Source organism: Augochlora pura, chromosome 7 (assembly GCF_028453695.1).
Source record: "Augochlora pura isolate Apur16 chromosome 7, APUR_v2.2.1, whole genome shotgun sequence".
Lineage (NCBI taxonomy): Eukaryota > Metazoa > Arthropoda > Insecta > Hymenoptera > Halictidae > Augochlora > Augochlora pura.
This window is the reverse complement of record NC_135778.1, coordinates 27,353,386-27,380,718: the sequence shown is the minus strand read 5'-3', so window position 1 is coordinate 27,380,718 and position 27,333 is coordinate 27,353,386. Positions and strand designations below refer to the sequence as shown.

Sequence of the window (27,333 nt, the reverse complement as noted above, 5' to 3'; positions counted from 1 at the left end):
CTTGTCGAAGACTCGGGGACCAAAATGTAACAGGTAGTTCGATGGTAGTCGCAGTGTTCCTGGAGCGATTGCGGAGGATGTTGCGTTTTTAGAGGCACTTCGGTGGATGCTACACTCCGTAGGCTGGGTCTCGAAGACTCTAAGGTTTCCGGGAACCCTATGACTAGCTTGACGAAGGATAAGGGTAGCTCGGTGAACCATAGTCTTCGTAAACCCAGTCTGATAGATGCTAGGAGATCGTAGAAGATTTCAGGCAAAATTGATGAGCGAGAGCATGGGAAGGTACATTGATCTTGCTACTGGAGCTGTAAAAAAAGATCGTGAAACAATCAGACTGGATTTATTTTTAAGGCGAAAGAGTCTACTTTTATGTGGCGTGACTTATTTGTTGTTGGCAAAGTTGTCTGTGGCAAGGCGGATGAAAAACGTACTAGACAATATTATATTGAATTGACGATGTCGAACGGTTACGGGTATGAAAACTTCGACGATGCGGTTAAAAAAATTGTATTACGATCAAACTCGACTCATTTTGAAGAATGAAGCTCCTACTTTCACAGAGTGTACTTTATTTTTCGTTAAAAAATTTTTCTACGTTATGGCGAATAAGGAAAGTCGATCTAGAGGACTCGAAGGAAAATGTATTACTCTGTAGTAATGGCCAATATTGAGACTGGTACAATTTGGTTAAAAAATATCGTACCGCGATCAGCCTTCACTCATTTTGAAGGTTAAAACTTCTACTTTCACCTGGAATGACTAATTTTTCATTAAGAAATTTGTTTATCATATGACAAACCAGAAACGTCGTCTGAAAGGCGTCGTAGCAAAATTTACGATGTCCAACTAGTAGTCGATATTCAGACCCTCACAGTTCAGTTAAAAACAGTCGCCCGATAATCAAAGTGTACTCATTTGGAAGACCAAAGCCTTTTATATTATACACCATAACTAATTTTCTATAAAAAAATTTTTCTATAAAATAAAATCTGGAAAGATCGTGCCAGAAAGCACCCGTTAAAATGAACGAAGTCGGAAAAGCAGAGAAAACTCTATCCAGGCTAATCTGACGCAATCTAATCGACTGCCTGATGCTGAATTAAACTCAGGCTGCCTCAATGAGCCCCAATTAAACTCAGCCCGGCTGAACGCGGGCCTAACTTAGCCCGGTCTGACCAAACGCGATGCTTCTCCGCTGGCGGCGGACGCGCGGACCGTTCTCCCGGGCCGCTCGCTCTAACGTTTTATTGCCTTCACCTTGTTTCAGTTTGATTGTTCCGTTTAATTTTAAACTTCGCGATACATTCAACCTCGGGAATTAGGTTCAGCGGCGGCAGCGGTGCTCAAGTGCACGCTCGGTAGAAAAAGAGAAAAAGGGGGTGAAAAGCCCTTCGGCGCGTCGGCGGTGGGAATTTATTCCGCGTTTTAAAAAGGCTGACCCCGGCCGAACGTCGGAATTACATTTCCCTCTAACTGTAATTGATGATTTGCGAGCGTAAATTTCATGAAACGTATCCAATCAATTTTATCGGAGGTCCGGAGACACGCAACCAGCGCGCGGCGACTTTTTTCCTCGCAAATACCCGGCAACGGCGAGCGATTCAACGGGCATTCGAAAACAGCCGTGTAACAGGGCGAGGAATAATTCGACCCGTAAATGAATTCGACGTTTTCCCGCGATTCGATTTTCCAGATTTTCGCTGACCGTGCTTAGGAAGGGGCCCGATTAACCGGCCACCGAACTTCCCGGATGTTTGAATAATTGGCTTCCGAAGTTCGGCCATGTTGGATTAACTGGTTGCCGAAGTTCGACCATGTTTGGCTAACGGATCCCGAAAGTTTCGCTATGATTGACAGCTGTTACGATGCCCTGTTGCTTAATACTTTACCGCCCGGTCATTCGGCCCTAAACATTTTCATATTTTCATTAGGTTGGCGTTGAGCAATATTTATTTTATTCATCGCTAAAGGCGTTTAACCCATTGCACTACGATAACGAGACAGACTCGTGGTGAAGATTTTATGTAAGCTCTACTAAATATGAATATTATTCATTTCTTCTACATCGAAGTGTTGGAGTATTCAGCGAAATCCTCGGAACATGTGGGCGGGGAAAAGTATTCCTTTACCTGCTGTTTACTGCACCTCGTAACCGTTGACATTTACTACAAAGGGCCTTCGAGGGAACGAGTCAGTTAATCCAGGCTAGCCTACCAAGCTAGTAACAGCTCCTGCATATTAACAATTATCTAGCCTTCATTGTTTCAATATAGTCATAAAGTATAATATTGTGTAATGTGTAAATAGTAACAAGTTACTAACACCACAATTAACTACTGATAGACGTGTATTTCATTGTGTTGGAGTTCGAATAAACACGTAATATATAAACTATTATTTGATCATCCCAACCTTGTAATAACAACAGTAATTTATTCAAACAAAGAGGTCTCTTAAAGCTTGTGTAATATTGTAAAACTAGAAACCGGTGATTTTGACCGTGGTAGGTTTAGTGCTAAACAAATAACTCCTCCCTCGTGGTCTCCTCCTAGTCTAGTATAATATAAAATCTGAGAAAGTCGTCGCGCTACTTTCGATTGAAAAATGAAACTTGAATGAAAATAATCTTGTATAAGAATATCCGCAAGGCCTTGGAAAGTAGAAATAATTGGAAAATAGAAAGAGCAAAATATATGAAGCTATATGTATATATGGAAATCCTGAGAGATGGAAGAAACTAATAGAACAGTGCGGATCATATATAACACAATAAATCAACCTTAAACAACAAATATCGCCTACTGTTGTTGTATTAAAAAAGGAAAGCACTTACGAGATTCTCTAGTATAAAGACATTTGGAAAATTGTTTGCCATGGCAATATATATAATATAATAAAACAACCTTGAACTTGTGAGGGTTCCTAATATTAAGACATTTCCAAAATTGTGTGCCATGACAATCGATTAACAGGTTACCAATTGGAGTAAAATGCCGACTTATTGGCCAGCGGTTGCTAAAGTGTTAATTTCTACTTTCGTCGTTCTGCAGGAACTGGAGTAGTGTTATTCCGAAAGAAACTACACCGCTCGCCGATGCTCGTTCATTATTCAGAAGCTCGGGAGATACCCGGTGAGATCTCACTCGACAGTCTTAGGTGGAATGTTCATTGACATTCCGACGTGTGCGCCGGCTAGGCGCAGCCGAAGTCGAGTATCTTCGTGCTTAATCCGGCACACGGTGTTTATTTATGCGGGCTCGAGTGTCTTCGGTATGTAATGAAGAGATTATCGCTGCATACCGTCATAATTACACCCGGCGTCTCTTACCTCCAGCCTCTGCGACCCCTCCCCCCAGAGTCGCGCTATTTATTATTCGTAGACGACTCGGTTCCCAGCTGTGTAATACTCAGATTTAGCAGAGTTTTATCGGGGAATGTGTCATCGAACGTCAGTCGACCCGCGAAGATACGCATCAATTTTCTACGACGCCGAATTTACACGTGGATTGTCGACTTTATAACGGGACACGGTGAGTTTATTTTAACGCGTTGACATGTCGGTATTTGTGGTTTTCTCACGAAATTAAAATTAGATAAATAATTGTGTTAACCCTTTACAGTTAAGTGTCGACTCTGAGGCACCACTAAAATGTTACAGCATGTTCTAAAATAACTTTTATATTATGAAAAATTAGATTTCAAAATTCAATTTTATATGCAAAATGGAAATACCATATATCAGAAAAGTTATTTTAGAGTTATTGTTAAAATGGCATCGAATACAAAGGGTTAACTTTATAATATTTATAAGTTTAACTTTATAATATTTATAATATTTATAACTTTATAATATTAAGTTTACGATATAAGCGATTGAGAGCGATGGATTTTTGAGGGTACTTACCAGTCGACGGTGACCTTGGCGACGTACATTGCCTGACTGTCTCTGTTAGGGTTTGATACATGGTGGTAGCGGCGATCGCCTATGGGGACAATGCTGTGACAGACGAGACGAGTCTCGTTTTGATTCACTATTGTCAGGTTATTAGGCGATGCCAATAGCCGAGACGATATCCGGTCCAAGGCTAGCCACAGCTTATTGGCCACCACCCAGGATGGGTACTCGCACAGTTTTGACTGCTTTTCTGAAACAAGGCATTAACATTCATTACATAATATCAAAATATTACAACAAGTAGTGTAAATAATATTATTGGTGTGAATCACCGGACGAACACCAACTCGCTAATTTTCATCACTAGCTATCCAATTTACTTATTGCTCTGAGGCAGATTGTAAATTAATGGGAAAATATATAATAAAAAAAAAAAAAAAAAATGTTCTATTATTACCGACTTTGACAGACATTTTTATGTCGTCCGCGCCTTCAGATTCCACGTAATGTTCCGCGGCGGTATATACTTTATACGCATCGTCTTTCCTGAAATTAAAAAATTTATTTCGCTCGAAACGCATGTGTTTTGTCGGGACGCTATCTAAACATCAACTCGTTGTACGCTTCGGTTCAACGCTTAGAGCTACCGCGTGCATCGCGTCGTCTCGATGCTTCGCTGGATTGTTTGACGCAGCTCTACTTTTATTAAATTTACAAGCGTTCGCTTTATGTCCGAGTTTCCCGCATTTGTAACATTTTATTTGCGACTTGTGTCTGTCCCTTTCGTTATGCTTCTCATTAGAGTTCATACGCGCGTGTTTTCTATTAAGGTTTTTATTTTTTAACGCACAACGCGCCGTTATTCCGATCATCGCGAGGTTCTTTCTTGCATCGTTCTTCTAATCTCGCTTCCTGTTCCAGTAGTTTGGATTTTATCGATTCTAGATCGGGAATATCGTCTCTCGATTCGATCGCGACACAGAAATTTTCGTACTCTATGGGTAAAGCGTTCAACAACATTATCGACAGCATTTCTTCTGGAACTTTCAAACCAGCTTCTTCTAATTGTTCTGCTTTGTCAACAAACCGACTAATGTATTGCGTCATCGTTTGATGCGCTTCTTTTTTCATTCTGTACAACTGTTTGTACAGGACCGCTTTTCTAACAGGACCCTTAGATTCATGTATCCGATTCAGAGAATCCCATGCATTCTTCGCAGTCGTCGCTTTCTTAATATGACCGAACTGGATACTTTTCACCGATAGGACAATTATCGCGAGAGCCTTTTCGTCCATCGCGGTCCATTCTGCTTCATTATCTGCTGACTTCAATATTCTTCCTGAAGCATACGACCATAGTTCGTTGTACACTAGCACATTTTTCATCTGCACTTTCCACGTTTCGTAGTTTGTGCCGTCTAATTTTTCAATCTGATGCAAGCCGCTCATTGTGGCTTAGTTATTTTTGCCAGCATTGTGGCCAGCGCTATTTTCCTTTCAACACTTTTTTCGCGCCCTGGGCCCATAACCTGTCAGGATTTATTGTCGAATACGCGAATTTAATAAGCGCATAAAAGGAACAAGCGCCCAAATCAACACGTTTACTAATTTATACATACATATAGACAAAAGAAAGATTAATGTTACCGCTGGATCAAAAAACACATGTTGCGCGTATGACTGCTGGATTGAGAAGAAGGAAAACCAGGGAGCGGGAGAACAAAAGCTATCCGGACCTTATTAACGAACGCGCATATCGATTACACAGTGTCAAGAACCAGTGCTGCCCAAGAACACTAGATCTAGCTGATTCCCTAGAAATAATCATGTTTCCGACAGCTTTGAAGGCCGATTCCTCTATTTTCATACATTATAACTGATTGTTCATAAAAAGTTCTCCTACGACATGAGAAATGAGAAAGATCCGTTCCTGCAAATACGTTGACTATCGTAACAAATTCGATCGAATAAATCGGGTCTCCCGCAGAAGTGAAACACGATTAGACGTCGAAAAGAATAGTCGGGCAGCGATGACGATCCATGATTTATTCCGTCCTCGAAATAATAAAACTCCGTCGCTAACACGGTTATTCCACCGTCGAAATGCGTAATACAACTAGAAACTCATTCCGGTCTCTTCAAGTTCGGCAAGTTCTCTCGGGCTGCGATAGCCGAACCGGCTGGAAACTTCGTTCTTTTTCGTTCTCCGTCTGTCGCGCGTCTTTATAATCGCGGAATCGACGAGAATCGAGAAAACAATCGGATCCCCGATTAATCGAGCACTCGTTATTCCCTTATCCCGCCGTGATAAGGATCCGCTGTAAAAACTCCGTGTCGAAACTTTTTTTCAACAACGCCCGTGAATTGTTTAATCCTGTCCTGTGTTTTTGTCAGGGTTTTAGTGGAATACGCGAGTTTCGTTTAACACCTTTGATTAACTCCTTGCACTACGACTCCTTTCACGTTGAGTTAATTAGCGCTTATTTGCCTTAATATTTTCTTTAATAGGAGCAGGTAGTTTTTATTTCTTCTATTGTCTTTATTCACTTCCGTTTCTAGACTTTGATAACTAGAAGAATTCAATTTTTAATTCGATTTAGAAAAAATTAATAATATTCACATTTAGTAGATCTTGCATGAAATCTTTATCACGACTCAGTCTCGTTATTATTGTGCAAGGGGTTAAGGAAGTATTAACCTTTTGCACACGAGTGGCGACTCTGCGGCGCCATTAAAATTTCTGTAACACGTTCAAAAATTATTTTTATAGATTATGAAAAATTATGAATAGATATGAAAAAATGTTGAAAGTGTATTTGTTATACGAGTCTCGGGACTCATTTTTACGTGCATAGAATCAATTTTGTTACATAAAATGGAAGTATTAGAAGCCAGAGAAATTATTTTAGATTTGCAGTCGGAATTGGTTCGAGTGCAAAGGGTTAACAACGACATAGGGACACATCTTTCGCGCACGGTTGCCGGATGTAGAAACATCCCAGGAAGTAAAAAAGAAGACAGGAACGATCTAAAAACAATTGATGAACGCGCGAATCATGGCAGCGTAGGCCAGTGCTGGTTCACAAGATGGCGCTGATCCACTCGGAACAACCATATATCTAACAGTTTTAAATCGAGTTAATCGAAGGTGCCGAAAAGCAATAGACACGCCGCCGACCATTTTGAAAACAGATTAGCGGGCGGCCGGCCGATACCCGGGAACAGTGTCTGCTCTAAACATAATTCAAAGGGGCATTTACGGATCAACGATATCGCACGGCCGATCGATATATCGATCACGTTTAGTACAGTGCGCATACATCGGCGCCCGTGCATTTTTAACGGTCCATTAATTCGTGCGCAGTGATTGATAGCTGCGAGCAGTCGACCATCGACACGATAACTGTTTGCAGACGACAAAGCTGACGCCCGTTTATGGACGAGCTTTTGCGTTTTTCGTCGACCATTGTAAACACTAAGCTATCTTTTTTTCACTCTCTCTCTCTCTCTCTCTCTCTCTCTCTCTCTCTCTCTCTCTCTCACTCTCCCTCCCTCCGGCACAATTTCCGGCACATCAGATACAGAGAAATATCCGTACACTTTTGATTTACCATCCTGTAAAAACGCTCGACGGCAATGGGAATGTCAAGCCATACAATGGAGGGGACGGTAAAACACGAAGGGGAGGGGGGAGACCAACGCCACTGAAATTCCAGCCGAGCCATTATCCGCTACAATGCTAACTCATATTTTAATATTCCCCCGCATCCAACGGCGAGCTGCAATTTCGAATTTATTTCCCGGTACGTTGTCGCTCCTTTCGGCACCGAATGAAATTTCGCTATTTATGTTTCACCGTGTTTGATTAAGTTTGATCAAGTGGCCATCGAAGTTTGACGTGGTTCGGAAAGCGCCCATCGAAGTTCCAGCGTGCTCGACTTGGCCGTTTTTTGAAAGCTCGCTCTGGGCTCGAACCTTTCGGAAGATTGAATTACAATTTTTATATTATCGTGACTGTGTTTGTTGTTGAATTGGTGAAATAATTCGTTCTGCAAGGTTTGCGCGAGAGAATAGTGCTTGTAGAATATCCGTGTTTGGCTGACTGAATCTACTTGAAATGTCTCCTATTTGGAATCGAAGTGCAATTTTATGTGCATAGAATGTAACAAGTTATGTAAAATGGAAGTACTATGAATTAAGAAAAGATATTTTTGAGCTTGAATTGAAATGGCTTCGAGTGAAAATAATTAATTTAGCAGACTGTTTGAGTAATGAGTGGTGTTTGAAGTTGTGTAAGGTTTGATCAAGTTGTCTTCTGAGTTTGGTTGTGTTTGATTTAAGTGGTCTAGTGGTCTTCTAAGTTTGACCATGTTTGACTATGTTTGATTAAGTGGTCTCCTAAATTTGACCATGTTTGACTAAGTGATATTCTAAGTTTAACTATGTTTTACTAAGTGGTTTTCTAAGTCTAACTACATTTGACTAAGTAGCTTCTTTTGAGACTATGTTCGCTAAGTGGTCTTCTAAGTTTGACTGTGTTCAACTAAGTGACCTTCGAAGTTTAACTGCGTTTGAATGAGTAGCCTTCTTAGTTTGAGACTGCTTGGCTAAGTGTTCATCTAAGTTTCACTATGACTAAGTGATCTAAGTTTGAATATGTTAGACTGTGATTTCCTAAGTTTAACTACGTTTGACTAAGTAGCCTGTTCCGTTTGAGACCATGTCTGGTTATGTAGTCTCCTCAGTTTAGCAATGTTTGATTAAGTGACTTCTTAAGTTTGATGATCCTTGACTAAATGGTCTTCTAAGTTTCCGCATGCTTAATTTAGTGGTCATCTGACTTTGATATTCAATTAAGTACTCCCCTACATTTGACTATATTCAACTAAGTAATCTCTCAAACTTTTCTCCATCATTAACCACGTTTGATTAAATGATTTCCTAAGTTTGACGATGTTTGACTATATATAAGCTGTTGTCAGTATCCTTCTATGTTGTATTCCATTCAATCGGATACATTTAAACATTTAATCCTTTTTGATTGACAGCTATTGTTTCACCAGACTTCGCGAATATAGTTATTGTGTTTGACGATGTTTGCTGAACAAAAACAACGACGATATATCCTACATACCTAAACGCGTTGAACAGAACGAAAAAGAGAGAGCTGGACAGAAAGAGAGAGAAAGAGAGAGAGAGAGAAAGGGGACATTAGGGTGAGAAATGCTTTCGTTTGCTCGACCGGGCCAGGAAAAGAGAGGTGAGAGCGCCGAGATTCCGGGGTTAATCTGCCTTCCGGAAAGTTTAAATGGAAACGCGGACCACCGCCGTAGAACCGGGCTAACGAAACATTCGAGTCGATGTTACAGGCCACACCATCAAAAAAAAATTTTAATCTGCTTCGGCGGTTCGAATTCAACTCGGTAGACAATCCGAAAGTTTTATTTTCGTTAACTTGGTCCCGTCTCTGTATGTCGCGTGTAAATATTGTGGCCGCGATTATCGGAGGTGGATCCGCATTATCGTTGGCAATAAGTCTTCGGCAGATTGCGTGTTCGGTATCGCCGTCGATGGAAATTACTTTCGGATTCAGAAAACGTCACCGGAAACTGGCACAGGCTCTCCGCATGCCATGAAATAAATCTCCGCCGGTGCTTGTACGGCCAGCGGGCAATCACTCATACATCCCGGAAATACAGAGGAATGCGGTTCGCCACAAAGCCGGAAACAAGATCAACCCCATCTGATACTATTGTCTACTCGTACCGGGCACTTATGGGTCCCCGTGTCGCCGCGACTGCGATGATATTTCGGACGGTTCGGACGCCGATCGGTGGAAGTCTCTTTAAGTCAACGTTGCGGTAAATAGGAATTTTTTAAGTTAGTTGTTAAAAGGTTATGGTACGGTTAATAGTGCCAGGTACATTTTCTATATTTTATGAATATGTTTTGTATACTTTCTATACTGTATAAATATATTCTATATATTTTGTATGCATTTTCTATAATCTGTAACTGTATTCTATGTATTTTCTGTATAGTTTCTATATTTTATTAATATATTCTATATATTTATATATTTATTCTATATATTCTATATATTCTGTAAATATATTTTATGTATCTTCTATATTTGATAATTGTACTCTATGTATATACTTTCTATATTGTATAAGTATATTCTATATATTTTCTGTACTGTATAAATATATTCTATATATTTTCTATATTCTATAAATATATTCTATATAGTTTCTATATTATATAAAATATGTTCTATATATTTTCTATACATTTTCTGTATTCTATAAATATATTCTATATATTTTCTATATATCATCTATATTTTATAAATATATTCTACATATTTTCTATATATCTTCTATATTCTATAAATGTACTCCATATATTCTCTACATATTTTCTAAATATATAGAATACATTTATAAAATAATTAAATAATTATTTCATGTAAGGCATTTCATTTTTATTCCTTTTTACAATCTTTATATTTCGTTTAGTCATTTCGCGATTGATATCACTGCTGCTATTTAACGTTTATTTAGAAAGAAATCTGCGTAACTTATTTTTAAAGAAAACTAGTCTTGTCATTCACATACTTCCTAATTTATCATCCTGGATCTACTGTGACCCAAAGGTATTTTAATCGCTGCACAAAACCAATATCGCTAAAATTCCAGATATTCATCGTCACATATTCTTCGTCTCTTTATCTTAGAATTTCTAATCATACTATTGTTTCATATATCATATAATTTATAATTATATTATTACCTTATGTACGATATAATTATTACGATATCAAATATACGATATCATTACTTTAAGAATAACTCTTTGTAATTATAATATTACGATAACCATCTACAACGATCAATTTATAATTCGTAACTTTTGACCCGGTCCCTACGGGACGACCTGTCCGGAATGCGGCGACTCAGAGGGCGGAACCTCGAGGATAAAAACCGCGGGGGTATCGGACGTCCACCAGAAATTCCATTGTACGCGGATCGAACGACAGACAAAGATTCGGCGGGCGTTTAACGTCGAACGAATTCAATTCCAAGAATGTCGGACGGTTCGAGCTATCACCTCAATTTGGTTAACCGTGGGCTGCAGCGCCAGAATCATCGCAATCTGGTAAGGTTACGTGCAGCTATGCGATACCATGGAATACTCCAAGTACCTGACATCGACCATCCCACCCCACACACCCTCCCTCCCCCCGTCGGCCCCCGATATAGCACGCCGAACAAGAATCTGATCTGGTGTCCACGGACACCCTCCATAGTTCACGTGCTCTTGTTCTTCGAGGCTGTTCCTATCACCGGCGGCGGCCGACGTCATGCCACGATGCTTATCAGTTAACGATCTGCCGGTGGCGTTAGCGATCAGTTTCCGTGAAACGCGTGACGGAGCCCCGACGGTGTCAATCCAATCCGACCGTAGTTTTGCGATCTACCGTCGCTGCCAAGAAATAGCAATTTGGTAACGAGCTGATTCTCGCGATTCTTTTCTAGCAAATCCACCGTCATCGGATTCGACGAGACCGTTTTAAATGATTATTTTTCGATTAACCCGTTCAGTGACAATTACGCGATATTTTGTAATATATGTCGTTCACGAAGCGTTAAAGGTTTGTTATTGAGAGAAGGAAGGAGTTATTATTCTGTACTTATTAGGATTTTTTAGTTGATATTATGTTCCACTTAGTACTATTTATATAATTTTAAAAATGAAATATTGACACCCAGAACAGATTTCTTTAAAATAGGCTCGCAGTCAATGTGTTAGAAATACTTTTGTTAAAAGCAAGTATGGAGCGAATGAGGAAGTATTGACATCTTGTTTGACAGCGTCTAATGATGTTTAAAGTTTCATATTTTTATTTAGATATCAGTGAAGTGACCAAATAATTACTGACGTCTCGTTTGACCATGTTTGAGAAAGCTTGAAACCTAGAATGTAGGCTCCAATAGAGTAAGAGATTAAGCATTAACATCTTGTCTAACCATGTTTGACGAAGTTTGAGACCCTTTTATGTATAATCTAACATTGCCGAAGCATAAAGGCAGACGTCCACGCCATATTTGACCGCGTTTGACAAAGTCCAAAGCCTCGAGACTGCGAGATTGAGGACTCAACGAAATCTAACCCCAACCTAAAAAATAATAGAAGGACCACTTACTCTGAGTCATCTTGTAGTTTCTGTCGGCGTCGTTGAGCCTGAAGCCGGTGCATCCGGCGTCGGCGCTCTCGGCGACGTCCCACGTCGTGTTGGACGTCTGCCGATAGATGAAGCAGCGGTAGCTGTCCTCGTCGTTGGTCTTCCGCGGGCCGTAGAGCCTCGCCACCAGATTGTGCGTGCTGCCGTCCTTCCACGTGGCGAAGCACTCGAGCTCAAGGTCTGCGACACGGGAATTGATTCGTTCCTATAATCCCGGCGACGCCGATCGTCGACGGCGAATGAATTACCAACGATCAGCCGGCCGAAAGTTACGGTCAGCGGCGTTTTACACGGTGATAAAGCATACACCGCCGTCGACGGTGAATTATACACGCGTTCTCTCCTGGTGACCGTGTTCGCCCTGCCCCGGACGCCGCGGCCCCATAGTCGGCCGCGGAAAATCGTTTCGAGAAGCCGAGCAACAAATGGTAATTGACAAGACCATTAATCATTTACTGGGACGCCGAAAGCTTTATTGACCGTTACAGGTCTCCGGTGTCGTGTTAATCTACGTCGCGACTGAGTATTATTAACGAGGCAAAAATCGGACGGTACCACTTAAGCGGATCGAATAATCATCTTCATTAGCCGTGTTACAGACGTTCGCCCGCGAAACTGTTCGATACGCTGCTGGGACCACTAATCACTCTATTGGATAGAGATACGCGAAGCTGCGATCGTATTAACATAGCCCGGGTCTCGCGGGACCTAATTTCATACGCTCTAGCCTACAGGAATCTAATCTAACAGGTTGTACCTTTTAGGGACCTAATTTCGCTGGCTCTAGCTGCCAAGGATCTAATCTTGCAGGTTGTACTTTCTAGGGATCGAATTTCGTGGGCTCTGTCTTCTAGGAATCTAATTTCGCAGGCTCTAGTTTTGCAGCTTCTAGTTTTTGGTGATTTAATTTTGCAGACTTCAGATACCAGGACTTAGTTTTCAGAGACTCTAGATACCAAAGACGTAATTTTTGCTTGTAGACTCTAGAATTTAGTGACCTAATTACGTAGATTTTAGCTTACAGAGACATAATTTTGTAGGTTCTAATTTATAAGGACCTAATATTGCAGACTCTAGATTTTAGAGATCTAATTTTAGCTGAAAAATTCTAGAACCAAAGGACTTAATCTTCCAGGCTTTAGCTTCCGGGACCTAATCTTACAGGATGTTCCTTCTAGAGCTCTAATTTCGTAGGTTTTGGTTTATAGGGACCTAATTTTGCAGACTTTAGATTTTAGTGATCTGATTTTTGCTTGCAGATTCTATCTTTCAGGGATCTAATTTTTGATTAAAGACTCTAGTATCAAGGACCTAATTTTGCAAGCTCTAACTTCACGGCTTCTTCCCTAGGAACTTTACAAGCTATACCTTCTAGGGACCTAATTTCGAATACACCAGTTTCTAGAGACCTTTTGCAGACTCTAAATTCAAGGAACCTAATTTTCACTTGCAAACTCTAAAAGTCATCCATCCTAAGAGGTAACAAACTCGTGAACAAAGTCGCGGATCGCATTCTCGCTAAGAAAAAAGTTGCTTCGAACAATCGCAGGAACTCCTCGTTTCCCGAATACGGTTAACTTCGGGCCACCCTGTAGATTGTCAAAGGACGGTACGAACCAAATCTCTCAGACGACTTGACGTTCGGGCAGGCCTGATACCGCAGTAGTAGCCGGGAGTCCTGTGTGCACGTCTCGGCGGTGGACGACGGCGAGACGCACTCCTCCTCGCCGCGGGTGTACGAGAACTCCAGGGGTCCTTTGAAAGGACAGGGCATGGGAGTCGCCCCGGTGCGGAACAACGAGATCAGGCTGGTGTCGCTGGTCAGCTGGCTGCATATCTCAGCCAGGCCGGGCTTCGGCGACTCCGTTGTGCAGAACGCTGAAACGGAACCGATCAATCTCTGACAGTGCCGGGAGGAAGTTGGTGTCTGCCAAGAATGAGAACTAACGAGCCCGGACGGTACTCACATTCTTTGTATTGGAGGACGTTCGGGTGCTTCATGTGCATCGACATGCAGCGGTAGCACTTGTATGTCCTGGAACAGAGACGGGGATTCGTCTAGATTAGCTTCTCGATAGTTATGTTGGGTATTCGAGATTCGGGAAATGTTCTAGTTATTTTTGGGAGAGAGGAATGATCTACTTGAAAAGAGGACAATTGAGGAGAACCAAGTAATCGTATCCCCTATTCCCAAGTTGTCACAGAAGGCACAGAAAATTCACTCTGTGCCTAAGTTAACTCAAACGCTTAAACATAACCAACAAAAAAAATTATAATTTAATTCCCATTCCAAAAACCAGAACATCCATACTAGATAATAAATAACCAATAATCTCCACCAGAAGTGAAACTCGTCGAATTACAGATTAAATAAATAGAGATCAAGCGAGTACGAAAGCGCAGTGTTTCTTTGTCGGGGACTGTATTGCGGCAGCCATTTTCCAGGGTAATCGCAACGCTGGCCATGAAGTATATCGTGCTGACGGACAGAAACAAAGGTAAACTTGGTCGGGAGCAGGCAGGAAAGGAGGCACCCTGAGTGAGGAACATCCGCGGTGGCAGAGAGAGTGAAAGAGAGAGAGAGAGAGAGAGAGAGAGAGAGAGGGGTCCGGGGGCAAGCAAGGAGAGCAAGGCGGAGGTTGAGCGAAGGAGCGGAGGCAGGAAGAGAAGGAGACTACGGAGAAGGTAGGAGTTGCAAACCGGAGCTAAGTAAGCAAGGTGCCAACTAGTAGGGACACAAGACAAGCTCCAAAAGTTTTAAGTAGCTACGCGATACTACTTGGACCCAGCCACCGGTCCATTCATCCCCACCCCGCCCCTAACCGCGCCGGCTGTCTCTATTGCGCCTCGCAGTTTGTCTTTTCAACATGCACAAATACACGGCCGGAATGTGTGCACGCTCACACGCCATGCCTTATTTTTGGTGACTGCTCGGACACATCTTCGGCCGTCGACCGGCGCCATTTTCTTCCAATCACGCGGAGAACGCGCGGCCAATTTAATCAAGTTATAATCATTTAATCAAAACCGCTGGGAATGTTTAGAGAGCTCTCCACTTGGCTAGCAATTTTTTAGGAACAATATTAATGCCGCTAAGTGAGCCATTTCCCTCGACTGCTCGACCAAGCGAATTAATTAATTTGTTCTGGACGGAACAATATTTTCCACAAGCCTATTAACCTGGTAATAGATGGTTCAGAATTTTTTGGAAAGTTATACGCGCTGAGAACTTTCTAATAATATAATTATTAGGTCTATCGGAAAGTTATGTTCGACGATGTTATTTTAAGTTCTCGATACATTCTTCAAAAATGATATTTATAAATCGTCATCACAGTGGCAAGAAGGCATAAGTAAAGACGGAAACTACATAGTACAATAAACATTTTTATATGCATATAAAATGTATTATTTTCTTTTATATCAAGAACAGACAAAACTTTCGAATAGAATTGGAAAGTTATATAATATATTCAAATTGTATTTTATTGTTTAGGTGTATCATGTTCTTTAGACAGTCGTATATCGCAGTTAAGCGAGTTAAAGTGAGTAGCATTTTTGGGAATTGTTGTACAAATAAATAAATAATGTTTCGAAGTTCGGTATTATTTTTTAGGCTGCACCAGGGCATAAGATAACGCGATTAGCGAGCGCTGCCATTATTTTCGCGAGCGCTCGAAACAATTTATTTCTCGAGTACATTATACCGAGTCGGATATACAGCGATATTTCTCCGGTTAGAATATTCCGTGGAGGAATGTGTGCCAAATGATGCAACACCGGGTATCTCGATAAATCTTTTACGGGCCGAGTTTCACCGTGAGGGACGCGGATCGTTTTTCCGCGCGTTTATCGGGAGTCACTCATCATTTAAATGCACCGTACGCCGAATTGGTTTCAAAGCGTAAGATCAATGGCGGGTGGCATAAAAGTAGTCTCGAAAGACAAGCGCATGTGTGAAATATCTGCGCGCGGTACCGAGCATCGATATAGGAGCCGACGGTTCGAAACGTTTCCGAACACAAATACCCGTATACGACCGATCGTTCATGCGTCGTAAAAAGAATACAGAGAGACGTATTTGGCAATCTGTGACATTTACAAATAGCTCGGTCTCGCATATATCCTGAGCAGCGTGGAGTCGGTTCATGGTTTCAAATTACAGAGAGGCTATACCTTTCTTCGACGCGGATGACTGAAGGAATCGAACGTCTCTTTCGACAAATATTTCTGATCGAGCAGCTGAGCAGAATCACGTGATATGACGAGCTGTAAATTCGCTATCAGAAAACGTTCTGCTGAGATGACGGTGTTCGAGTTGCAGTCGGTATTCAGATCCTCGCCATTTGATTAAAAAGAATCGGGGGGCGATCAAACTAGACTCGTTTTAAAGGCTGGAGTCTCTACTTTTATACAATGTAACTGATCTTTTGTTAAACAATTTTTTTATGATAGGACAAATAGGTAATATCGTTGAAGAAAACGTTCTGTTAAAATTACAGTGGTCGAGGTGTAGTCAGCATTCAGATACTCGTAATTTGTTTGAAACAAATCGTAGGATAACTATGTTAGGCTCATTTTGAAGGCTAGAGTCTCAACTTTTATTCACTATAATTGATATTTTATAGGAAATATATAATACAGATAGGAAATATCGTTGAAGAAAACGTTCCGCTAAAATGACTGTGGTCGAGTAGTATTCGGTATTCAGATCCTCGATATTTGGGTAAAAAGAATCGTAAAACCATCAGAACATACTTATTTTGTAGATCGAAGTATCTACTTTTGCGCAGCTAAACTCATTTCGTCCTAGAAAGATTTTCCAGGACATGGCAGATGTGAATCGTCGTTCTAAAAAGACTGACTAAAATGCTGATATTACCAATGTCTTTCTCTCTTTTCGATTCGTCTTAATCTTTCGTGCGCCGCGATACGTCGCGGTATAATTGTTCATCAAACTGAGAACGATTCGTTCGTTTCCGAACGGATAAATTCCTAGCGAGCCAATTAGCGGACGTGACGCGTCGAATCAGCGTCGCGTCTGCATCATCGGTAATTACAAAAAACATTAAACAGTCGCCGGTTCTCCGCCGAGGAACGAGCTACGGTTTAGCTTTCATCGGGATCGTTAATTTCTTCGAGTCAATTAGAGCTAATTACCTTTCGTCCGGAAAGCGCGAGCATCGCCTGCGCCATGGCTGGCTCTCTCCTCGACCTTTTAGCGTGAGAAATTGTAATAACGCTTGTCTGGTCGTGGATCCCTTACGATTCTGTACATCTTATGGGAGACATTTCGCTGGAACACGCTTACGTGCTGGGCATAATTGCTGAGACCGTAGCGATCCCGTTCTCTGATCACTGTACAACGTGCTACTTGCTTATTACACGGGCCTGGCTTGCATCAACCTACCTCTGGTATTGATCTGTTCTTACTCTGGTTACGACAATCCAATAAATTCCAAAGGAACTGATTATCTGGTCTGACCGAACCTAGTTAATGCTAGCTTCACCGTAGTACCTGATCTAAGTTGTGCTTTCTTAGTATTTGTGAGAACTCTGATAGCGTACGATCAGACAGGGCCTGGTCAGAATTAAAATTTGAATTTAAGTTAATTTTTTAATTAATGACTTTGATAATATTCAATAAAATTGAGAATAATTGTCTGATTAGGGTCTTACTATTAATTTTAACGCTACTATACTTCTGATCAGAAGTAGTTTTTCTGAATCTGAGACAAGTATAATTGTCTAATTACTGTCCGAACTTTGACTTGAGTTCTGGTGAAGTCTGATAAATACGAACTTGCCTGAAACTAATATAATAACTTAAATTACTTGATTAACGATTTCAATCACGTTAATATCTGATCGGAAGTAGCTTGTCTGAATCTGAGACAAGTATAATTGTCCGATTATTGTCTGAACCTGGACTTGAGTTCTGGTGAAGTCTGATAAATACGAACTTGCCTGAAACTAGACTGTGTATTACATTGTCTGACTAATGATTTGAAATGTGCTGCTATCTGATCAGAAGTGGCTTGTCTGAGTCTGAGACAAGTATAATCGTCTGATTACAGTCTGAACTTTGACTTGATTTCTACCAATGTCTAATTTAGTATCAACTTGTCTGATACTGATGGATAAATTAAATTGTCTGACTAGTGATTTCAACTGTAATATAATCTGATTACAAGGAGCTTGCCTGTCTCTAACACAATTGTCTGACTACGTTCTGAACTTTGACTCAGATTTGAACAATCTCAGATAAATGCTAACTCATCTGCAACTACTCAATGATATCAACCATCTGATCAGAACTAATTTCGCCCAGTCCGACACAAGTATAATCGTCCGCTTACAGTCCGAACTTTGACTCGATCTTACACAGCGTCCTACCAGACTTCACTCGCCCGGTCCTGACGCGATCTAGCTCGCGCGACCAATGACTCTGTCACCGTAGTGCCGCAGAACGTTCCGAAAACAGCGGCGTAACGTTGCGAATTTCCCTCGGAAAAATGAAGCGGCGTTGTCGGCGGTCGCAGGACGCACACGCGTAAGTAACATTTTGGTAGGTTAATGGCAAAAAGAATGCGCCGATACTTCGTTGTCCGAAAAAATACACCGCCCACGGCCCCGAATGTTTCTGTTTTCCATATTTCAAATTTCGCCCGGGTAGAGAGAAAACAATTTTCGCGTAACAGAGAAACTCGTTACTCCGGAATAAATTTCGCGAGCGCTCGGGCGGCCGCGGGGTCGGGCCGCCGGCAGGCGAGAAAAAAGCACGCGCCCAATTTTTAATCAAAATGCCTTTCGCCAGAAAATCGCGGCCGCCGACGCCGCCAGCCGAATAAATTCGTCCGTTCGAGAAGCTTCTCTGCCGTCCGTCGATGGAAACTTAATTACCGAAGGAAAAGTCCCGACGCGAACGTCCCTTCGGGTCAACGGAAGTTCCGCAGCCCGGCCGCCCCGCGACCGGTCGGGGGGCCCGACGCGTCGGAGGCCGCGCGACGGAATAGCGAGTGAAGCACGCCTGATGGCGGACTTATTGCAACCGGAAGCTCTTCGGTGCCGAAAAACTTCGCCGGCGAGCCGCTGACGCGATTTCACTCGTTACCGTCGTGCCCCACCCGCGTCCATTTGCACCGTCCCACGGCGCGCTCGGAACCCATTTTTCCCGCTCGGAATCGAATTCCTGAACAGTCTCGCATTTCGAAAAGGATTTTTGGCGTTACTCGATCAGCGTGCCATATTACTTCCATGAACTGTGCTTCCGCTTTAAATAATTACGCGGCAATTAATTTTGCTTTTCGCTGGAAAGTCAGCCCGTAATTTTCTACAAATTTCGACCTCGGTTCGAAAGACATTTAAATAATCTTTCTATACAATCATACCGTCCGCACGTTTTTGGAAATTGCAATGTTTGCTTTCGTAATGTTCTAGCTGTTGAATATTAACATTAAAATCATTTTCTGAAAACTGAAAATCGTTTCTCTTCTTTGCTAACACAGAATCTCCGCGGAGGTGCATAGTGCAATCTCGACATTTCTTTCCACGAGCGGCGAACTTCACCGAGCTTGTCACCGTTTTTCAACTTCGCAGCCGTCTGCGGAGTTCACGAAATTTTTCTCGTCGGCGAAACTTCCGTGACCTTGAAGCAGGGAATTTGCCCTTTTAAACGGGACCAAAACTATTGGCTCGCGATTTTTTGCTTCCGTTTTATAACAGTTAATTAATTTGGAGGAGTGAGATTTGCACTTGCGGTGCTGAATCGATAAGTCGTGAAATGAGAGTGTTATTTTAAAGAGCATTAAATGAGCTTTCGATATATATATATATATATATGCCATTTTGCAGTTAAATAACTGTGTTAATAAAGGTTGCTTTTTTAATAACAAGTTTTTGACTATTTTTTAAGTTTATGGGTCAGTGATAGGAGCGATACATTTTCTTATCGACTGGTATGATAGTAGCTTTGAAGAGTGAAGTCTGCCCTTTTCAACGAGCCTAAATAGGTCGTCTAACGATTTTTTTTTAACCAATTTAGAGTCATCTGAGTAAGAAGTATTCTATCGATACTGAGAATGGAAAAACGAAGAATCCATGTTTCGAGACTTGCCTCTCTTCAAAGTTCTATAACTTCGTGAAAAAAAATCGTAGACAGATAATCTTAGACTCATTTTAAAGCATAAGAAATGCACTTTCCAGCAACCTAAACTATTTTATACTGCAGTTACTATGTCGTCAGCAGCCGAAATTTTCGTAACAATGCCCACGTTTCAATCATTTCACAATTTTAAAATCCTGTGAAGAGCTGCAACAATTTTAGCAATTATCATTCCCTCAGTAATCTCACAATACCAAGCCTTACCATTCCAACGAGCCCAAAGTCATCGCTCATGATTTTTTTTCACCGATCTACATCCATTCGCAAACAGTGATCTGCGAACCCTGGACATCGACAGCCGAAGTTTCTATTTTCAAAATTCTATAACTCTGTCAAAAAAACTCGCATCCAAATAATCTTGAGCTTGATTTAAAGCTCAGAGTCTGCTCTTTACATCCACCTACGCGTCTCTACATTATCGATGTCAAGGTCGCCCGCGATTACACTTTTTCAAACGTTCGTAAGCGTTGTTTTTCGGGGCGTCTGTGCGTTGGTTAGGTTTCCCTCTGCGTCGATCGGCCGCGAAACATCGACTGGAATATGTTTAGGAAATAAAAAAACGAATAAACGCTTTCACACGTCTGTGGACGTGTCTGGTATGGGACAACAGTGGTACGACCGCGAGACAACTGCAGTGTAGCTGTCCCAGCACTAGCCTTCTTCCCTTACAACTTTCGCCGGCTCGATCAGGGAAGCGACGCGCGAGCCCTAGCGCCCCCTTCCCCCTGCCGCCCCCCCTGATCTGCAATTCGAAAGTTGTCGAAGTTTGTATGCATGTCAACGAAGCCGCGAACACCGGTGCACGATATCCGGGAAACGGGTTTCGACCTTTGTGACCGCATTCGCTGTAACTATCATCGAGACCGTAGCGGCGCCCTTTTCCATCCTTCCGGTCGCGGACCGCAAACGATTCGAAGTTAAACGCGGGGCGGTTCTCCCCCTCCCCTGTGTTCCCATAAGAATTGCTTCGCTTTAAGAGCGAACACCACCCTAACGGATCGCGAAATTCTTTTCCCGATTTTCCACAACTACCAAGCGCGTGGAACATTATTTCACAGCGATATTTCGAAATTCTCTTGAGTAAAGTTTAAAAAATCTTTCCAAGAGAGAGACAGAGAGAGAGAGAGAGAGAGAGAGAGAGAGAGGGGTTAGTTGCGTTGCAACTTTGTTTGTTTTTCTCGAAATTATGTATTTTCGGAAAAAACTCAAACAGCTCGGTGAGAAGCGAGGGGCGCCGTTCGCGGCACGAAGAATTGTGAGTTTTCAATTTGCAGACTGTTTTCACCGGGCACGGTACACTCTGAATTCCTCGGGGCGTCATTAACAATTCCCGCTGAAAACACACCGACCCTGCGCAATTTTCCTGTAACGGTCGTGTTTTAAACATAATCTTGGAGTTGGCGAACGACAACCACCGCGTGCACTGGATTCTTTTAACCCGGGTCAAACAATCGCAAGGCGTGGCCTGAGTCAATTTTTGCTTGAGTTATTTAAATTGTTCACTTACTTAATTATTGAATTTTCGAGGATTAAATAGGATGAGTTGATATTCCGTTAGGAACAGCAGAAATGTTATTAAATCAATAGAGAAGAATTTTCGAGAGATGAATATGGACCTCAATCGGTGAAGACGAAGATTAATCACGAAAAGCCAGTTTAAAACAGACCTTGATCGGTAAAATCTTTGTTAAGACTGATATTAATCACAAAAATGCCTATTAAACCTGGTCTTAATCTGAAAGAAACTCGTTCAGACTGACTCTATCACAAAGATTCCTAGTTATAGTCAACCTTAATCAGAAAAGGTCGCATTCAGTCTGATCCTCATCAAAAAGACCTCTACTAAAACTGACCTTAAGCCGAAATATCCTTATGGAAACTGATAGTAATCAGAAAGATCTTTATCAAGATCGAACTTATCCTGAAAGATGTATAGTCAGACTAACCTTATCAAAGAGTCACGATCGAAGCTGAGCATAGTGGAAAAAAACTTATAAAAGCTGACCTTAATCGGAAAGATCGCTATGAAACTGACCTCAATTAGAAATAGTAGCATGTAGAATGACTTTAATCAAAAAGAACCTCATTAAGTCTTTCCTTATTCACAATGATTCCTATCCAGGCAGACTTTAAACAGTAAAGATCATATTAAAATTGATCTTAATCAGAGAAATTTTTATTAAAACTGTCCTCAATCACAAAGATCCTTGATAAAACTGCCCTTAGTCAGATAATCACAGATTCACACTGACTGTAATCAGAAAAATACCTATTTAAACTGTCCATAATCAGGGAGATTATTATTAAGACTGATATTAGTCTGAAAGGCCATATTGAGACAGACCTTATTCAGAAACCTCCCAATTAAGGCTAACCTCAATCAGAATACTCCAAATGTAGCCTCACCTTACAGAGAACTTTCACTTAGGATTGACTTTAATAAAAAAATTCCCTATTAAGACTGACCCTAATCAGAAAGCTCTCAATTAAGACTGACTTTAATCAGCAAGCTCCCAATGAAGAGTCACCTGTTAACAAAGCTTCCGCAGTGCCGATGAACACGGTTTACGAAAAGAAAATTTAAAAATACAAAGAATTTTCCGGTTGCGCGGTATGTTGGACGATTCCTTTTGCGATCGTTTCTGTCCTTATTAATTTACACGGGGGCGAGGATGCACGATTAATGGCGGCACCGTGCGGGAATCTCAAGCATGCAGATGTCTCGCGCCGCCGTGTTTTCTCGTTTTTCCGAACGGACGCCCCGGTCGTTTACGAATGCAGCCAGCTCCGAAGCCGTAACCGCCGAGCGTCGCGACGCGACGCGAAATGAATCATTTTTTAAACGCATTACCAGACGCTGCCCGGGAGATTTATACTCTCCGTGAGTGTTTTGCGAAACGTCCAACGGGCAACGTTTCCCAACGGCGTGGCCGGGGTCCGTGAGGGGACGGCGACCGGATTAGCGCACAACGATCTACGGGCACTCGGCAATTTTTTCGACGAAAGTCAATTTTTCCAGCTCGTTGCTTCGAGATATTTATTTTTTATTCGAATTGATAACTCTTTGAAACTTTGAAATCGAAGGTGAAGAAGTTATATCTAGGTTTAAAGACGACTTAATAGTGAAACATAGCGTTAAAAGGCCGAATTTAGACAATTGAGATAAGAAATTTTTATTTTAATTATTCAGGTTGTGACAAAGTTATGTCGCAATTATGTGGAGGTTATGTCAATATCCAACGATAACTTAATGATAAAACATAGTGTTAAAAAGCCGAATTTAGTCGATTGAGGCAAGAGATTTTTATTTTAATTATTAAGGTTATGTCAAAGTTATGTCGCAATTATGTGGAGGTTATGTCAATATCCAAAGATAACTTAATGATAAAACATAGTGTTAAAAAGCCGAATTTATGTAATAAAGAATAGATACTATTATTTTGATAATTATAGAATTTGTATTTAATAATTTAACAGATGTTTCGATCGTCTATCAAATCCGCCATTTCCTATTTTACTTTCTCTTCAGATTAAGGGAATTAAAAGAAATCTCGAACTCCAGTACAAATTTAACGAAATTCCGACTTATAGCAAAAAAATCACCCGACCACAGTGAAATGAACAGCAGGTTTTGACGAACGAATAGTTTGCTGCTTATTATTATTATTGTTATTATTATTATTGTTACTATTATTATCGTTACCACCGGTGGCTGTTAGTATTATTACGCGGCCGCGTATCACCGACGAAGGTAATTAATTAATGAATACAACGAATTCCTCTAATTGGAATAAAATGCAGAGCGAAACAGTGCATTATGACTAATGAGGATCGTGATAGCGAATAGAAACACGGCTAATCGATCGATCATTAAAATTATTTTGTATGCGGCAACGTAACCCCGCGGAATATCGTTTTATGGGTGCCTCGCTCGCTGCTCCACATACAATACATATGTATTGTATTATATATTGTATATATTTTATTTAGTATATATTTATTATATATATACTCGCTTCGTGCACGACTTCGAAAAAACGCGGAAAAACCCGGAAAAATCAGCCAACCCCGCTCGCGTTTTTTGAATTTTATTCATGACTATCAATCCACCGATAACGCCGTCGTCATTATTCGTAGATCGCCGCGTGACGGGGGATGAGCTGTCTCCGTGTGTTCCCCGTGATTTATTTAAGGGATCCCGTCGGAACGGAACGGAAGAAAAGAAATCGCGCAGAAGTCGGAACGGAACAGTTCCGTTCGTTGATTCGCCTGGTGAGAACGGGTCCCGGTAATTTATCGACAATTATCTCTGCCGGCCTACTATAAGCTCTACCCGCGCAATTGACAAAGCAATATTCCTTCATAATTAATCGGAACGATCCAATCAATTATGCCAAATTACACGGCCGCGCCGGAAAGTCCGAGGAATTTTATTACGCCGGTCTATGGGAACGGTAGATCAGTCGATCTGTAATTATGTTTCGGCCGCGATTAATATAACGCAATGTTGATAAAAATCATATTATTTCGTACGATGACGTTGCAATACGATTTGTTGCAATTGTATATTTAATTATTGTCGCGCGTTGTAATACGCTGCGTTTTGCGCGGGATGCGCCATGATTATGTATTTAATAATTGCTGGAGATTGTAATATATTATGTATATTATGTATTACAATTTTGTAATCGACTATTACGGGAAACATTGTCATGTATTGTGTTATATGTAATTATGTATATTGTATTTATGGTATGCTAGCAATATATTTATATTATTTTCGTATATGTATGCAATATATTTAATAATTTTCTAACATTTTCCACGACAATTTCCACGCGCGATGCTTGCTTGGAGAAATTCGAAAAGCAACTAGAAATCATTGTAGCGGTTGAGTCATGGCCATCAACGTCTTGTTGAAAAATTATTTCATGTCTCTCATTTTATCAATTATTGTCACTAACATATTGAATGTAAAAATAGCCAAGAGGCTGCTCGACCATATTTCTAACAAACAGAACTGTTACAAATATTAAGAAGCCGGAAATAATAAATTTATTAGTGAAATATATTCGATTGAATAATACGCAATACGAAAATCAATATAATGCTTATATATATCCGATGTGTAATACTAGTCTTGACCTTTAAATATTTTGCCAATTTATAGTCTATTTAATATTTAAAAAACCAATCACCACATATAACGATATTCTAATGTGTTATGATATGCACGTTTTGTATTATAGATATTATTATTACATATTAATGTATATATTAGTATCATATACTTGCATTATATTTCTGCATGGAGTACATAGTAATTACTAAGTGCATAATAATAATTATTATTATTCATATAAATATACAATAAAAACATATACAATATACATAGACGGTATAATATACACATAAAACATACGTCTATATCATTATGTATTCAACAATCACGCTCTTAAACATTGCATTACAATGTTCTATGATACGTACATTACATGTACAGTCACGTCGTACATGTATTAGAGACCGTCATAAATAACAATTATTATGATATATAGTACGAATAAATGGCGAGGCGTGTAATTATATTCGTCGGCGCCGCGATTAATATAATTCAGCGATGATAAAAATATGATCAGTTTTCGATGGACAGTGATTTACGGGCCGGAAGATAACGTTACAGTTTCCATCGAGGATACCGGCGGAATCTCGGTGAAATTGAAACGGTCTCCGGTTGAAAAAAAACCGATGGAACGTTTAATTAACATTCTCGACCGGCCGCGTTCCGCCCGAGGAAATCGCGTTCGCATAATAATCCGCGGATAAAAGATTTTCATCTTTAGCCACGACCTCACTCTCTCTCTCTCTCTCTCTCCCTTTTTCTTTCTCTCTCGACTCCCGGTTTTCCTTTTTTCTTTATTTCTAATTTCTGCAGCCGACGCCCTCGAGCCCTTTCCACCGTTCATTTAACATCTAGATCGAGCCTTCACGATCTTCGGCACAGTATCTCACCGTGTTCGGTAGACTCGGCTCGGAGTCGTCCCCGTCGTTCGACTTTCTAACTGCTCCATATTCTCGCGGAACATATATCAGGTGTGTTAAGTAGTTAGGGAAGTGCTGTCGTAAAAAGGGGCATTCAGCGGCTGAATATGAGGCTGAATTAATTTGGATCCAGTTAAGGTCGACCCAGATAGGCTTCAACTCCTACAACATTTTCCTATATTTATAGTCCGCCTCGCGGAACGTTCCGGGCAACTTTATTTCGGCCATAAATCCGGAATCGTGTCAAATGCTCTTTAGGGGGCGGCCCGACACCACCGGCCGGTTACGGAAGCGCCAGCCAGGTTTGGTTGTCGCTAAAGTAATCTCGGTTTTTCGGTTTCGAATAAGGCGCGCCCGGCCTCTCTCCGCGTTTAGCGAACTCTGACCAGTATTTTAACGTGTCGGATTCGGCCTGGAGATTTACGGCAGCAAAGCTGTTTTTCCTTAAGGCGGAATTATTTGGTTGTTCAATGGTTATATATTCGAGTGGATGTGAAATTGGTGGGAGAAATTTGAATTATTTTAATCGAGAAGAAAATGGTGTGAGTTGAATTCGTCGTATTTGGACGCTATAAAATATGTATTAATGTATATAATAGATGCGATACGTAATAAATATCTATTCTAATAATAAATATTCTATATTCTATATATAGTTTATTCTATATGTTATAATTTTAAATGGCGACGTTTGTGAAACTTTGGCGTTCTTTATGCGAAATACAACGCAGCGAACGTGTCGAGAGATTTCTTCAAATATATACAGGGTATCCAAAAATTATGGTACTTTTGGGAACTGACGTATTCCTGAGACCATTTAGAGCAACTTTCTTCTTTACAATAATTTTCTCCGCGGCTTCGTTAACGAGTTATTAACAAAGACAGCGACCATTGAGAGATTAGCATCGGCTAATTATCAGAAACTTTCTGATCAATTTTACTAATAAAACATATTATTACATAATTATTATGAAACTTTTCTTT

At 40.9% G+C, this 27,333-nt stretch overlaps 1 protein-coding gene across 1 annotated transcript in view; it reads right to left on the bottom strand.

Annotated features, from left to right (window-relative positions):
• The window catches only part of LOC144472508 (uncharacterized), a 339,391-nt gene that overhangs the window by 37,298 nt on the left and 274,760 nt on the right, over window positions 1-27,333 (bottom strand). Inside the window, exons 6-9 of the mRNA XM_078185668.1 lie at window positions 14,111-14,178; window positions 13,761-14,021; window positions 12,105-12,323; window positions 3,905-4,145 (exon numbers count right to left, since the gene is read on the bottom strand). Of these exons, the coding sequence (XP_078041794.1) occupies window positions 3,905-4,145; window positions 12,105-12,323; window positions 13,761-14,021; window positions 14,111-14,178 (789 nt within the window). The remainder of the gene's footprint in view (window positions 1-3,904; window positions 4,146-12,104; window positions 12,324-13,760; window positions 14,022-14,110; window positions 14,179-27,333) is intronic.